We start from the raw sequence: 15,297 nt of genomic DNA on the forward strand, positions 1-15,297 counted from the left end.
CCGGACCGGCAGATCATTATTCGAGTGAAACTGGCCAGCTGTGGGTTCATCGACAACATTGAGCTGGCCCGCAAGTTCTTCACCCTCTACAAGCTGTGTGAGGAGCAGCTCTCCAAACAGGTGCCCTCACACACATACCCACACACACACACACACACACACACACACACACACACACACACACACACACACACACACACACACACACACACACACACACACACACACACACACGCTCTCTCATGTTGTCAAGTGCACTCACACAGGAACACACACATATGCAGGGCTCGACATTAATGGTTGCTTGGTTGCCCTTGACTACCAAATTGTTGCAACCAGTGGCAACCAGATTTGGTCGGCTTTGGCAACCAACACCTACAGTAATGCCTGGTTTCCAAGCTGGCAAACACTTTCAACCACTTATAAGTTAACATTGAGCTTTGACATATGCATCCTTACACTCTTGTAATGTCAGGTGCTCTCACTCATACACACACACGCACACACACACACACACACACACACACACACACACACACACACACACACATGCTCTCTCATGTTGTCAAGTGCACTCACACAAGAACACACACATATGCATCATTACACCCTTGTAATGTTGGGTGCACTCACTCATACACACACCTGCACACACACACACACACACACACACACACACACACACACACACACACACACACACTTACACACTCACACACACACACTTACACACTCACACACACACACACAAACACACACGCTTTATGAGCAGAGGCTCTGTGTGGAGAGCTCAGTTTCAGAAATGAAACATGCTTCTGCTGTCTCCAGGGAGATGGAGGGGTCTCTGAAGCCTGCTCTGAAATAGATTTTGTAAATATATTTTTATTTCTGTGTGTGTGTGTGTGTGTGTGTATGTGTGTGTGTGTGTGTGTGTGTGTGTGTGTGCTGTTCATACACAGGTCCATTATGACTTTGGCCTGAGGAACATCCTGTCTGTCCTGCGGACCCTTGGGGCAGCCAAGCGAGCCAATCCTAACGACACGGAGTCCACCATTGTGATGCGAGTCCTGAGGGACATGAACCTGTCCAAGCTGGTGAGTCCAGTGGACCGTACCGGACTGCTCCCCGCCACCCTGACCCTTCCTTCACGTCTGCTCACTGAAGCAGGGGACGGCTCGGTCATTGTTCAGTTTAAAGAACACTAGGTGGCCATTTAGGGTGCAATGTCACCATGTGCTCTGTGTGTCTGTGTGTGTGTCTGTGTGTGTTAGCCTTGTGTCCACTGTGACAGTGATCGGAAAGTCACCGAGTGTTTTGTGTGTCTGTTTCTTTTAAAGCTTCGATCCCTTGAGTGCTACGGTGTGCGTGCTTTGTGTGTGTGTGTGTGTGTGTGTGTATGTGTGTGAGTGTGTGTGTGTGTGTGTGTGTGTGTGTGTGTGTCTGTGAGTGTGTGTGTGTGTGTGTAGGTATGTTTGTGTGGCGGTGGGTGGTTGGGTATGGGTGTGTAATTAATGATTGATGAGCTCATAATTGGACGTATCAATTCCAATGTCATCCAATTTCTTTGCGTGCATGACAGGGCTAGATTTAGTTGCAAGGTTACTGAGTGTGAGTGTGTGTGTGTGTCTGTGTATGTATGTGTGTGTGTGTGTGTGTCTGTGTATGTATGTGTGTGTGTGTGTGTGTGTGTGTGTGAATGATAGTCCCTCAGCGTCCATGTGTTATTTTGTTTTATCTGTCTGGCTGTGTGTGTGAGATGGATGATTGCTGTGTCATTGCCTCTGATGCCCCATTGTGTGTGTCTATGTTTTTGTGGCAGATTGATGAGGACGAGCCTCTGTTCTTGAGCCTGATAGAGGACCTGTTCCCTGGGATTCAGCTGGATAAAGCAGGCTACCCAGACTTGGAGGCAGCCATTGATAAACAGGTTCGAACTGGCTAGAAATAAATCCTACAATGTTGTGAGCTCTAAAACAGGGATGTCAAAGTCAAATACATTAGAAGGCCAAAAAAACAAATTTGCTACAAGCCGAGGGCCGGATTGGTTCAATGTTTATTAAAACATATTAAAATGACTGCACGTAACCTATTGAACCAAGACGTGTACTTTATTTTATTTAATGATTAAATGAATAATGACTGTGACTGAAGTGCGGGCAAAGTTTGCACAGAAATGTACGATTTTTCCCATCCTCACCGACCTTGTCATAAAACTTGTTTAAATGATCATACGATGCCTCCTTGCTGCTTTGTCATCTACATCAGCCTTTCTCAAACTTCTTTGACCTGAGGCTCAGTCAAGGCATACTTTGGGGTCATAGAGCCCACCTACATGAACCCATGAACCCCTCCTCCCACCCCCCATCAAATTATCATAATGATATCACAATTATTATCATTTTTATACTATATTGCTATACATGCACTTCAAAACAGTCAATGTTTAAAGTGCTAAGATTGTTCACAAAAGTTTGTGAAAACATGCACATCAGAGTACTGCTTTACTAATGTAAAATATAATTAGGCCTACAATAGTTTCATTGTTTTTGCATTGTTGCATGATGCTTGCATGAGAAATACTTCTCAAAACAACAGCAGTTATATGGGTGCCGTTGTTTTGGGATGTTTCCCTCATGCAAGCATCATACACTGATAGAATATTTATATGCTATTTAATTACATTCAATTTGAATGCCTGAATGTAAGGATTCAGGAAACACAATACCAGCTTTTGTGAATGGCAAATGGCGGATCAGATAATGCGTAAATCACTGATCTGGAGATCTTTAACTAAGACTAATTAATAGCTTTTGGCTGACTTTAATACTTAATGCCAAACAGTGTTTTATATAGTCTGTGCTCTGTTTTTTATGGAAGTTGCATAAATCCACGTCGTTCTATTAAATGTCGTTTCATAATTAAATAGCCTTCCAATAGGTTGAAGCTTAGCTTTGCTACCAATGTGCACACGCATGCATTGAATAAACGCTCATACCACGACTTAATTCTATGCCTCTATGTTTGATGACACCAAACAAGTATTTCCTACTAATTGCAGAAATGTTTGTTTTCTTTTTCTGTCCGCGGCTCCTTGATCAATTGCGCAGCAAATTATCAGACGATGACCCGGGAATAATTTCACTCTGCAGACCATTGTCCACATTGCGGACCGCGGCCCATAGTTTGACAAATGGTGACCTGCATGGTGCCATATTAAGGCCTTTTTACGGTGTGTTTTAGCCGGGTTTTCACGTGGAAGGCTCTGTAGAAATCTGACACCCTATTCAACGAAGTTAAACTGAAAGAGCGTGCCGTTCACAGACACCAGAATGAACGAGTTCACAGTAACGTTCATCAGGCAATAGTAATACAGTACGTTCAGTTCACGTTCGCTCAAAATATGAACGAGTTCATGAACTTTCATGAACTTAGATAATTCATTCAGGGGCCGGATCCGGCCCGCGGGCCTTGACTTTGACATGTCTGCTCTAGAAGAATGTTGGGACACTTGATGAAATTGTTATCTCAACAATCCGCACAGTGGGACAGGAAGTTATTCTTTATTTAGGCCATGGACCTGCTCTGGTATGCTGAGGAGTTCTCTAAGAAGCTAAGAGTGACCAATCTACAGTAGAGAGCTAAATTCAGTCCATTAACTAGAACCCCTTAACTGGGGACCATTTGAAGTGTCTGTATCTTGTCTAAGTACGTGGTTTAGCACTAGTCTTTCCTACAGGTGGCTGAAGCTGGTCTGGTGACTTACTCCTGGTGTGTTGGTCTTTCCTACAGGTGGCTGAGGCTGGTCTTATCAGTCATCCTCCGTGGAAGTTGAAGGTGATCCAGCTGTTTGAGACCCAGTTGGTCCGACACGGGATGATGGCACTAGGACCCAGTGGAGCCGGAAAGACCACCTGCATCCACACCCTAATGAGGGCCATGAGTGGTTAGTCACAATGAAACTAGATGTACCGCATAGCGGTACAAAATATGACCGCCGCTCAGTCCTGTACATCCGTTCCGCGAAAATAAATCACACTTCAATTTGTCTCCATATTTTACTCCATCCCCCACTCTTGAAACTTTTGTGTATGCTTGTTTGGCATTCCTGAGTGTGTGTGTGCGGCTGCACAGAAAGTACCCTACTGGTGCTGAAAAGGTGAATAGATTGTAGAATAGCCAAAGAAGATGTAGAATTGTTATAAAACCTTTAAAATCTCTAAACAATCACAAGTAGGGCAGTTCATCACAGTTCATCCATTGCAACTGGATTGATGAAAGGTCACTTACACCTGTAGGCTACATTGTATTTGGGAAAAGCAAAAGGTATCAGCATAATGTTATTTATTTATTTATTTTTTATGTATTTTTAAACAAAAACATCTCTGTCAGTTCCATGCCGTTTTCAACAGCTATCAAAAACAAAGGGCATTTTTGGATGGATGGATTTTTTGTGAATGTTTCTTCTTCTACATAAGATTTTAGTCATCTTTAGTTCATGTAATACTTTATTGTCAATGCACAAATTAAGTAACAGTAGTCTGAAACGTTATTGTTAATGCACAAATTAAGTAACAGTAGCCTAGTCTGAAACGAAATGCTGTTTTACATCTAACCAGTGGTGCAAATAACTGACATGTCCAAATGGGCCTTGATGAAATGCGTCGCTAGACTGTTCATACACATTTTAACGGGCCAAAGTTGAAGAGCTTTTGTCCGTTATTGTTAGTGCAAATATAGGCTGATTCATGTTCCCTTGCATTGTTTAACTGAGGTCCATGGCTAGTCTGGCTTTCATCAGACCAAGCTCAATCTTTTAAGAAATCAAAAAATAAATAGCGGGCAGATCAGGCTGGGTTCACCCAGCCTAGTCCATAGGCACCCGATATTGTTTAATTTTCCGATTGAGATATACACGCTCTGGCTATTCTAAATGCAAAAATGCATCAGGGAGTTATGACAAAACGGTAACTAACAAACTAGATCCTAATAGAAAGCTTCCCTAAGCTACAGGTAGGATTATAAGGTAGGCCTATTTACAACATAAATTGTCAATAGGCTATGCTGGCGACACAAATAAAATCTCCTTTGGAAACCAATGGCTTACGCCTTACAGTATCAAGCGGACTTAAACTGTCATATCGTGGCGAAAAGTTGTAATAACATTCACGCAGCTCCATGAGTCAAGGAAAGCGCGAATGAAGTAGCCACTTCTAAATGGGACCCACTACACAGTAGCTTAAGGTGTTTTGCTAAAGCAGCCATAATGAAATGAAGGTGTCATTGTTTAGATACTTCACACACACGTGCTTTTTCATTTCACAGACTACAACTACCAAGCTGTAATCAAAGCACATCGATTCCCCTCTCACACCCTGCATGCACTTAAAACAAAATAAACAGGCGTCTCAGTCTCACACATGTATAGGCAAAACTGTATCAGACCGGTGTAACGTTGGTAAATCTTCCATTGCACAGAATGATTTTGTAGCACGTGCAATAAATGACAGTCGAAAGATACAAACAGTGCTGCTATACATTTGCTTGGTATAACCGCATGTATAGTTTTCTACAAATGCAATAAATCAAATGCCTCCATCACTCAACCAACGCTAACGGTAACATTACCTAGGTCCTTATTGATATTACAAGATTAACGTATCTGCAGTAAAAACCAAGCATGTCCGATAAACATCCTCAGATTTATTTCGGCTTCAAGAAGAAATGGGAATTACACTTCATGTGAACATCGTCCTATCCTTATTAGATGTTCGCTGCGGTAAATTACAGTCCTTGAATGAAGAGTCCATTGTTTTTTCCAACCCACTTTTAACTTCCAACAAAATTACGTCTCACTGCAACGATGCGCCATCTAGTGGACAAACGACTACTTCTCGCCAATACTGAAAATGCAGCCATGATGATGATGATGAATATTTATTTTGGCTTTCTTTTAATCCTACTGATTTTCATTTTTTACCGGGGGGGGGGGCAAATCACAAATGAGTGATAATGAGCCAGGTTGATGTGGGCCCTTGAGACCAACATACCATAAAAGATTCACAGAGAACTGTGTCTGCCCTACCCTCCTTTCGGGGGGTCCAGTCCAGCGGGGGGGCTGCAGATGAAAACGAAAAATGACGGTTCCATGCTATCCATGTGGGGGTACATGCCCACCAAGTTTTGTGTACCCCGGTCTTTCAGTGTCCCGGGAATCCTTGTTGGTGTACGTCACTAAATGTACACATAAATTATTTTATTGTAAGGCCCCCCATGAACGAAAGTACACAAAACTTGGCATGCATTCAGAGGGTGTCATAATGATCCTACACTTTTAATTTCGTGCAGTTTTGACCTTGTCAGCCAGAGATATTGAGATGAAAACACCTAATTTTTTGCTTTTTAATTTTTAACTAGGTGGCGCTATACATGAAATAAGTGGTAATGGGATGGGTTGACATGCCCCCTTAAGACCAACATACATAAAAAAGGTGGACCTCCTAGGCCCTACAGTTCTCGAGATATTCACAGAAAACTGTCTCCGGCCACCTACAGGCCAGTTGGTGTATAGTAACATAAATTAATTTATTGTGTGGCCCCCCATGAACGGAATTCCACGAAACTTGGCGTGCATACAGAGGGTGTCATAATGATCCTACACTTCCAATTTCGTGCAGTTTTGACTATGTTAGGTCACAGATACCTTCAATTACAACACCTCATTTTTACTTTTTTGTGTTTAACTAGGTGGCGCTATACATGAAATGAGTGGTTATGGAATGGGTTGACATGGCCCCTTGAGATCAACATACAAAAAAAAATGGTCCTCCTAAACCCTACGGTTTTCGAGATATTCACAGAAAACTGTGTCTGCCCTACCCTCCTTTCGGGGGGTCCAGTCCAGCGGGGGGGCTACAGATCAAAACGAAAAACGATGGTTCCATGCTATCCATGTGGGGTTACATGCCCACCAAGTTTCGTGTACCCCGGTCTTTCAGTGTCCCGGGACTCATTGACGGAAATTTTGGCATGCGAAAAAGAAAAAAAAAAAGAAAAAAAAAAAAAAAATCTGACTAAACCTATATGACCGCCGCTTCGCTGCGCGGCGGTCATAATTATTACCCCTCTCATTACCCCTGCCGTCCAATCCCAGAGCTCCTCTCGTTATTACCTCTGTCCAATCCCAGAGCTCCTCTCGTTATCACCTCTGTCCAATCCCAGAGCTCATTAGCAAGTCTATTTAGTCCCAGAACGCAGCTCATTAACAACTCTGTCCCATTCCAGAGCTTATGCCATTAGCACTGCTGTCCAATGTGAAAACGGTCAATTATAAAGTCATTTTAGATAATAACATGGTCCATGTTGTTTAATCTTGTCTTTGATGTTTTGTGGTTGTGTGTGTAGTGCTTTTGATGATGATGATGATCTGTGTGTGTGTGTTTGTGTGTTTGTGTGTGTGTGTGTGTGTGTGTGAGTGTGTGTATGTGTGTGTGTGTTTGTGTGTGTGTGTGTGTGTGTGTGTGTGTGTGTGTGTGTGTGTGTGTGTGTGTGTAACTGCAGACTGTGGCCAGCCCCACAGAGAGATGCGGATGAACCCCAAAGCGATCACTGCTCCTCAGATGTTTGGCCGATTGGACGTGGCCACCAATGACTGGACAGACGGCATCTTCTCCACACTGTGGAGGAAAACACTGAGAGCTAAAAAAGGTCTGTGTGTGTGTGTGTGTGTGTGTGTGTGTGTGTGTGTGTGTGCTTGTGTGTGCGTGTGTGTAATGATGATGATGATGACCTAGATGGGATTTTATTCATTGTTTCAATTCTCAATTTCATCACATACTGTACAAAGCGAAACTCTCACCAAAATGCAACCTAGGGTATTTTTGTTTTCGGGTCAAATGGCCTTTTGAATGGGAGTGCTGGTGGGGGAGCGCTATTTTTAAAACACTAAAAAGGCTGTTTTTAGTCAACTCTGTGTACGCAAACAATGTTCTCAATGCTCGAGTTCATGTGTAGAGACCCTGGTAATACTTACGAGCAATGTTCCATGTTGTGTCGAGCCTTCTTGGTGTTTTAAAAATAGTGATTTTGATGTGATCATAGTAGTGCCTCTAGCACTCTCACTCTCTCACACACACACACACACACACACACACACACACACACACACACACACACACACACACACACACACACACACTGCATGCTAGCCTACCCTTTAGCCACTACACTAGTACTGCCCCGTGTTTGTAGTTTTTGCATCCACCTGCACACAGTCAGAAGTGTTTCCATCACCTTTCTGCTCTCCTCAGGTGAAAACATCTGGATCGTCCTGGATGGTCCCGTGGACGCCATCTGGATCGAGAACCTGAACTCGGTTCTGGACGACAACAGGACACTGACACTTGCCAACGGTGACAGGATCCCCATGGCAACCAACTGCAAGATTGTGTTTGAGCCCCACAACATCGACAATGCGTCCCCTGCCACTGTCTCCCGAAACGGCATGGTGTTCATGAGCTCTTCAGTGCTCAGCTGGGACCCTATACTGGAGGTCAGGGCCACTTCTGAGCTTGTAATGTGTGTGTGTGTCTGTGTGTGTGTGTCTGTGTCTGTGGGTCTGTGTTGTTGTTCCTTCAGGGCGGGCTGAAGCATTGCTCAGCCCAGGAGCCTGAGGTACTGTTATGTTAGTGTGTGTGTGTGTGTGTGTGTGTGTGTGTGTGTGTGTGTGTGTGTGTGTGTGTGTGTGTGTGTGTGTAATGTGTCTGTTCTGGTCCCTGCAGGGCTGGTTGAAGCGGCGCTCGTCCCAGGAGGCGGAGGTTCTGCGGGAGCTGTTCTCCAGCTCGTTTGAGAAGCTCTACCGCTACTCCATGCAGGCTCTGCACTTCAAGATGGACATGCTGGAGGCCTTCATCATCATGCAGAGCATCAACATGCTGCAGGGACTCATACCCCCCAAGGTACAATACACACACACACACACACACACACACACACAGAAAACACAGAAACACACACACAGAAAACACAGAAACACACGCACACACATAGAAAACACAGAAACACACACACACACACACAAAAAACACACATATGAAGAACATGCACATATACAGAACACAAACACACACACACTGACATAAATGCAGTTTATATGTATACATTTATATATCCCTAAATACCCCTATACACTATACACATACCATCTATGTTCAGTTTACCAGCCAATGATTTGTGTGTTTTTGTGAGTTTTATACAGTATTTTATATTTTGTTTTATATGTGTGATATGTTTTAACATACAGTACTATATGTACTGTAATATGCACTATATGTCCATATCATATATATATATATATATATATATATTGATTACTTAATGTGTATTTAATGTGTACATAATGTGCGTGTGTGTGTATTTATGTATGTGTATGTGCATGTGTGTGTGTGTGTGTGTGTGTGTGTGTGTGTGTGTGTGTGTGTGTAGGAGCAGGGCAGTGAGGTGTCTCAGAAGCACCTGGAGCGCCTGTACGTGTTCTCGTTCATGTGGAGCGTCGGGGCGCTGCTGGAGCTCGAGGATAGAAGGAAGATGGAGCACTGGCTCCGTTACCATGACAGCATCCACCTGGACCTGCCGGATATCCCATCCCACAGCGAGGACACCATGTTTGACTTCCACGTGGCTGCAGATGGTGAGTCTCACAGACACACATGCGCACATACACACGCGCACACACACGCACACACGCAGACAAACTGTCCACCTGATGCTCTCACAACTACCTGATGCTGCTCTTCAGCTGATCAAATGAAAATTGAAATATAGCCGTGGATCAGCAAGTACGGGGGTCCAAGCAGTGTCTTAGAGACGGGGGGGGGGGACATTAAGATAGAGTACAGGAGACAGTGATGTGAACCACTGCACCACCATAGCCACAAGGGAAAGAAGGCACTGAAGGAGAACATATAGTTATAATGGAATAGTTTAGATACGCAAGTTTAATGTATATTTTTTCACAAAATGTGTGTGTGTGTGTGTGTGTGTGTGTATGCATGTATGTACGTTCGCACGCGTGCACGTGCGTGCGTGCGTGTGTGTGTGTGTGTGTTCTGTCCCCAGGTCAGTGGGTGCACTGGAACACTCGTGTGGAGGAGTACATTTACCCTACTGACAGCACCCCAGAATACGGCTCCATCCTGGTACCCAATGTGGACAACGTCCGCACAGACTTCCTCATCCAGACCATTGCCAGACAGGGCAAAGTGGGTAGCTGCCACGCACACTAACACACTTAATCAGTGAGGCATTAGGACCCTAATAGGAACACTGCGATCAATGGCACCTAATTTGCATGTAAATACAGTACATTTTTATTTAGTAAAACATACCTGAATATCTTAATAATAACTATCAAAGATGGAACGTGTAGTTATATCAGGATATATTCAGCAGCTCCAATACAGCTCCAATACACAGTTGAAAATTAACAGAGAGTAAGTCCTTAATGTAAAATTCTTCAGGATACTTGTTGGGAAATTAGCTCATTAATATACCCTTCTCTTCTTCTTTGTGTGTGCAATTGGTTAACTGGAATAACCCACTTGCAGTGAATTATGCTAAACTAGGCTAATGGTGTCAAACTGGGTTATTACATGCCCAGCAGGGTCCTTGCGGATCCTTAAAAAGTCTTAAATACAACTTTCGGTTTTTAAGGCCTAAATAAGTCTTACATTTTCTGGAATGTCTTGAATTTTTGAAAGGGAGGTATTCATTTTTGTACGGGACCGACGAGCGAATAAAATGTCTCCACCCGGTTTCGTGTATTTTTTTAACCACAATTTTCTAAGTGACCAGTGTACCTTTTGTGGGAAGTTTTTTTGTTCTGTGCGGGTGTCATCTGCATTCTGTAAATCAAGACGTAGAAGGCTACTGGAGGAAGTGTAGTGGTTGCAGAGTGAAGATGTTTTTCACGGGTATCACTAAAGGTGGGAAAACGGTAAGAAAAAATATGCCTGTCTCTCCAAATTTCAGAGGTGGATAAACTGAATGTATTTGCGTTTAGCCTCCACTACATCCCTGAACCTAAGGGATTGACTTTTTCATTAAAGCAGTTATTTTAGAGTGCATTACAGCTTTGGTTGGCAAGATTGGGCTTGAGGAAGCTGTGGTGTTGAAGATGTTGATTGGAAGTTGTTCATTATTTTTGCCCCTGCAATGGGGAAAAATAATTGGCTTATTGGTTGATATGGGGGTGTGTGATTGTGACAATAATAAGTGACTATTTCTTTTAATCTCCTGTTGCTATGTCAATTTTCAAGTGCAGGCCTTTCAGGAGAAATCAGATGTCACCCGCTCAATGTGAGGCATTCAGCGGCAGCTCAACCTAAGCAGGGGTGTAGGCCTACTGTAGTGGTAATTCTGTGATCACGGTAAGGTGGACTGCGGTAGCGGGTTTTTAAAAAAGGCATTCAGAACATGTTTGATTCATGTCAACAGCCACTACATGGAACCTCTAAAAACAATATATTTATGGAATAAAACTAGACAGGTACTTCAGATTAGAATTTCTGTTTATTGTTAAACTGCAATTATCTGCAGCCATCGGAGGGCATTTATAGCCTACGATGCACCTGGACAATACTGTGCCTCTGCCCTCCACCTTCATTAAACATGTTCTGAATGCCTTTTTTTAAAACCCGCTACCGCAGTCCACCTTACCGTGATCACAGAACTGATAGTGTACTCACCTCTTATTTTACCACTACACCCCCTGCTTAGGTTGAGTTGCCGCTGAGTGCCTCTAATTAAGCAGGCGAAATATAATTTCTTCAGACAGGCCTGGACTTGAAAAGTGACTTAGCAACAGGAGATATAGAAAATGGTCAATGTCATTCTCTGCCTATTATTGTCACAATCACACACACCCATATCAACCAATTAGCTAATTGTTTTTTCCCCACTTCAGGGGCAAAAATACGAAACAACTTCCAGTCAACATCTTCAACCCCAAAGCATCTTCAACACCAAAGCATCCCCAAGTCCAAGCTTGCCAACCAAAGGTGTAATGCACTAAATAACTGCTTTAATCAAAATGTCAATCTTTTAGCAGCATACCGTTTCTTAAACCATGGAAGTGGAGACTGCTGGTCAAATTATGCCCGGTGCTTCTTTCACTCGTCTGATAATTTGCTGCACAATTTATGAAGGAACCACGGACTGACAGAAAAAGAAAACGCGTTAAGTTAATCTATTTGCATCTCTCCAGCGTGTGTTGCTGGCCTAGCCTACCCAACAGGGAAGTGAATAGGCTTGTTTGTCAGCCTTTCCCAGTACTTTGCAAACCGCATATTCTGTTTTTTTGAATGTCGGTGACTGGCTACATAGAAGAAGAAAAAACACATCTGTAAATGCGTTATATAGAATAAAATCTAGATATAGATATATAGAATTAAATATTTAAATAGCTTTAGTCTATCTTTGAAAAAAAATAGTGAGAATCCAGTCCAGTACACATGTCTTTGGCAAGTAGTCTAGGCTACTACAGACACAGGTGAAGAACAGTCAGTCCCTATATTTGGTAACTTCTGTAGACATCCAAAATGGGAAAGGTGTTAAAGTTAGTAAAATAAAACATTGCATAAAACAGTTTTATGTTGTCATATTTATCTTTTTTGGCATGGTATAGTCTTATTTTTTCCATTTAGATGTCTTGAAAAGGTCTTAAAAGTCTTTAAATTTGCACTTGAAAAATATGCAGATACCCTGGCACAGAGAAGAGAAGGGCATTTATCCTCTTATTTTACTCTGGGGTATACGGCCACTAAACACATTTCCCAAAAGGTTGACATATTCCTTTAAACTCTGATTGGTGTAGCTCAGACCCCTCTCTGACCTCACTCTGTGCTGGGTTAACCAATGAGGGTTGACCTGCTGCTGCTCTGTCTCTTCCTGTCCCCAGGCTGTGCTTCTGATTGGTGAGCAGGGCACCGCCAAGACCGTCATCATCAAATCGTACATGTCAAAGTACGACCCCGAGACACACACGGCTAAGAGCGTTAACTTCTCCTCTGCCACCACCCCGCTAATGTTTCAGGTAAACATGCCCCTGACATTCCCACGTTTGCTTGCTGGGTTGCTGGGTTGTCTTCCTGTACAGAACAGGACACTGTAGTGACATGTTGACAGCTGTGGGCTCAGCATGTGCCGTGGTTTGATCCTGTGAGTCAGAGGGATAGAGGAATCAGAGATCACACACACACACACACACACACACACACACACACACACACACATGCTGCACACCTACTGTACACACTGAAGTCTCCTTGAAACACAAGCACACATATGCATATGCATGCACACACATGCAAACACACAAACAGAGAGAGAGACACACACACAGTCCCTCACTGACAGCACACACACACACACACACACATACAGATAGTAGATGACCCTTTTATGCACCTGTTGTTGCCCTGACCATAATGTGTTTGTAGAGGACTGTGGAGAGCTATGTGGACAAGCGCATGGGCACCACTTACGGGCCCCCTGCAGGGAAGAAGATGTCCATCTTTGTGGATGACATCAACATGCCTGTCATCAACGAGTGGGGGGATCAGGTGAGTACACACACAGACACACACACACACACACACAGACACACAGACACACACACACACAGACACACACAGACACAGACACAGACACACACACACACACACACAATCACATACAAAAACAGAGTATATGAAACGAGTGCTCACAGACTCAGATAGACCCTCCCTGTATCATTAATGCTAAACAGCACATGAAACAGCTCTAACATGCTTCCATGCATCTATTTGAAATTGAAATAATACCAGAAAGAAAATGATAAAAAAGCAACATGTTCAACAGACCCCCCCCCCTCCTCCATCCCCAACTCTTTCATCTGTCCTGTCAAATCAACCGGTACTTAATCTATTATTAAAGGCGGTCACACATATGGCTTGGGAGTGGTGTGTTTGGGCTGGCTTTGATGTGATTTGTGAGAGAAACATGAGACCGTACCACACACACCACAGTCTCCCACACGATCTCGGTGCTCACTGAGTTGTCCTCTATTGTTGTCCTATAAAGAGTCTGTTGCTGTGGTCTCCATGGATAGAATGTTCCCTAAAAGTATGCCCATGATAACATTAGTTATTAATACCATGCTTTGTGACAGCTTCGCTTTAAATGGAGTCTCTCTCATCTAAGTGTGCGTTTGCCGATAACCCAAGTGCTAGGTTGAGATTGGGCTTGAGATTTGAGAGTGGGAAGTCGAGAGTGGAGAACTTCCCGCTGGATCTCCTACAGGCACTAGAAGGATTAAGATGCCTGTTCTGTTACAATGTAGCATTTATATACAAGACTGCCTCATGTGTGACCTACATTTATCTTTTAATGCTTATGTTCAGCTGTGTGTGTGTGTGTGTGTGTGTGTGTGTGTGTGTGTGTGTGTGTGTGTGTGTGTGTGTGTGTGTGTGCGCGCGCGCGTGTGTGTGTGTGTGTGTCTGTACATGTGTGTTCGTGTGTGCATGTGCATGTGTGTGTGTGTGTGTGTGTGTGTCCATCACAATCACAGGTTACCAATGAGATTGTGCGTCAGCTAATGGAACAGAATGGCTTCTATAACCTAGAGAAGCCGGGCGAGTTCACCAACATTGTGGACATTCAGTTCCTGGCGGCCATGATCCACCCAGGAGGCGGCCGTAACGACATCCCGCAGCGCCTGAAGAGGCAGTTCTCCATCTTCAACTGCACCCTGCCCTCCAACACCTCCATCGACAAGATCTTCGGTCAGTCAGTGGCACACCTTCTATGGCTTTGGCCAATTTCTGATTGACTACTTGGAGGCTCTCTCTCTCTCTCTCTCTCGTACACACACGCACGCATGCACGCACGCACGCACGCACACACACAGACAGTCATGCAAGTACATTTGCATTTTATGCAGCACATATGCAAGTGTAGGGAGACAGATGAGCCACTCCTGGTCCTGTTGACTGAATTTGAGAGTAAGGACCCAAGTGCCATGAGCAGATTGAAAGTAGTTGGTCAGCCTGACCAGCCCAACCAGAATATAACCAGAATATTTCAGTATTTAAAGTTTGACGTTTCCAACCAGAGCATTTTGCAGTGTTTGCAGATATGAGTACAATAGTATTTATGTACTTGATGGCAATTATGACTTAAGGCCTACAACCGACATGCAAGGTCTAGAAATGTGTACATGCTGTAGGTATAGAATTCATACGTTTTTGTTATGGCAATTTAGTC

General features: G+C 43.6%; 1 protein-coding gene across 1 annotated transcript in view; it reads left to right on the top strand.

Annotated features, from left to right (window-relative positions):
* Positions 1 to 15,297, top strand: part of dnah5 (dynein, axonemal, heavy chain 5) — a 131,691-nt gene that overhangs the window by 44,127 nt on the left and 72,267 nt on the right. Inside the window, 12 exon segments of the mRNA XM_042107846.1 lie at positions 1 to 120; positions 960 to 1,094; positions 1,820 to 1,927; positions 3,790 to 3,943; positions 7,558 to 7,704; positions 8,307 to 8,548; positions 8,778 to 8,954; positions 9,481 to 9,685; positions 10,114 to 10,256; positions 12,953 to 13,087; positions 13,494 to 13,616; positions 14,603 to 14,816. The exon segment at positions 1 to 120 is cut by the window's left edge and continues 75 nt beyond it. Of these exon segments, the coding sequence (XP_041963780.1) occupies positions 1 to 120; positions 960 to 1,094; positions 1,820 to 1,927; positions 3,790 to 3,943; positions 7,558 to 7,704; positions 8,307 to 8,548; positions 8,778 to 8,954; positions 9,481 to 9,685; positions 10,114 to 10,256; positions 12,953 to 13,087; positions 13,494 to 13,616; positions 14,603 to 14,816 (1,903 nt within the window).

The sequence above is a fragment of the Alosa sapidissima genome, chromosome 10, assembly GCF_018492685.1.
Source record: "Alosa sapidissima isolate fAloSap1 chromosome 10, fAloSap1.pri, whole genome shotgun sequence".
NCBI classification, from domain to species: domain Eukaryota; kingdom Metazoa; phylum Chordata; class Actinopteri; order Clupeiformes; family Clupeidae; genus Alosa; species Alosa sapidissima.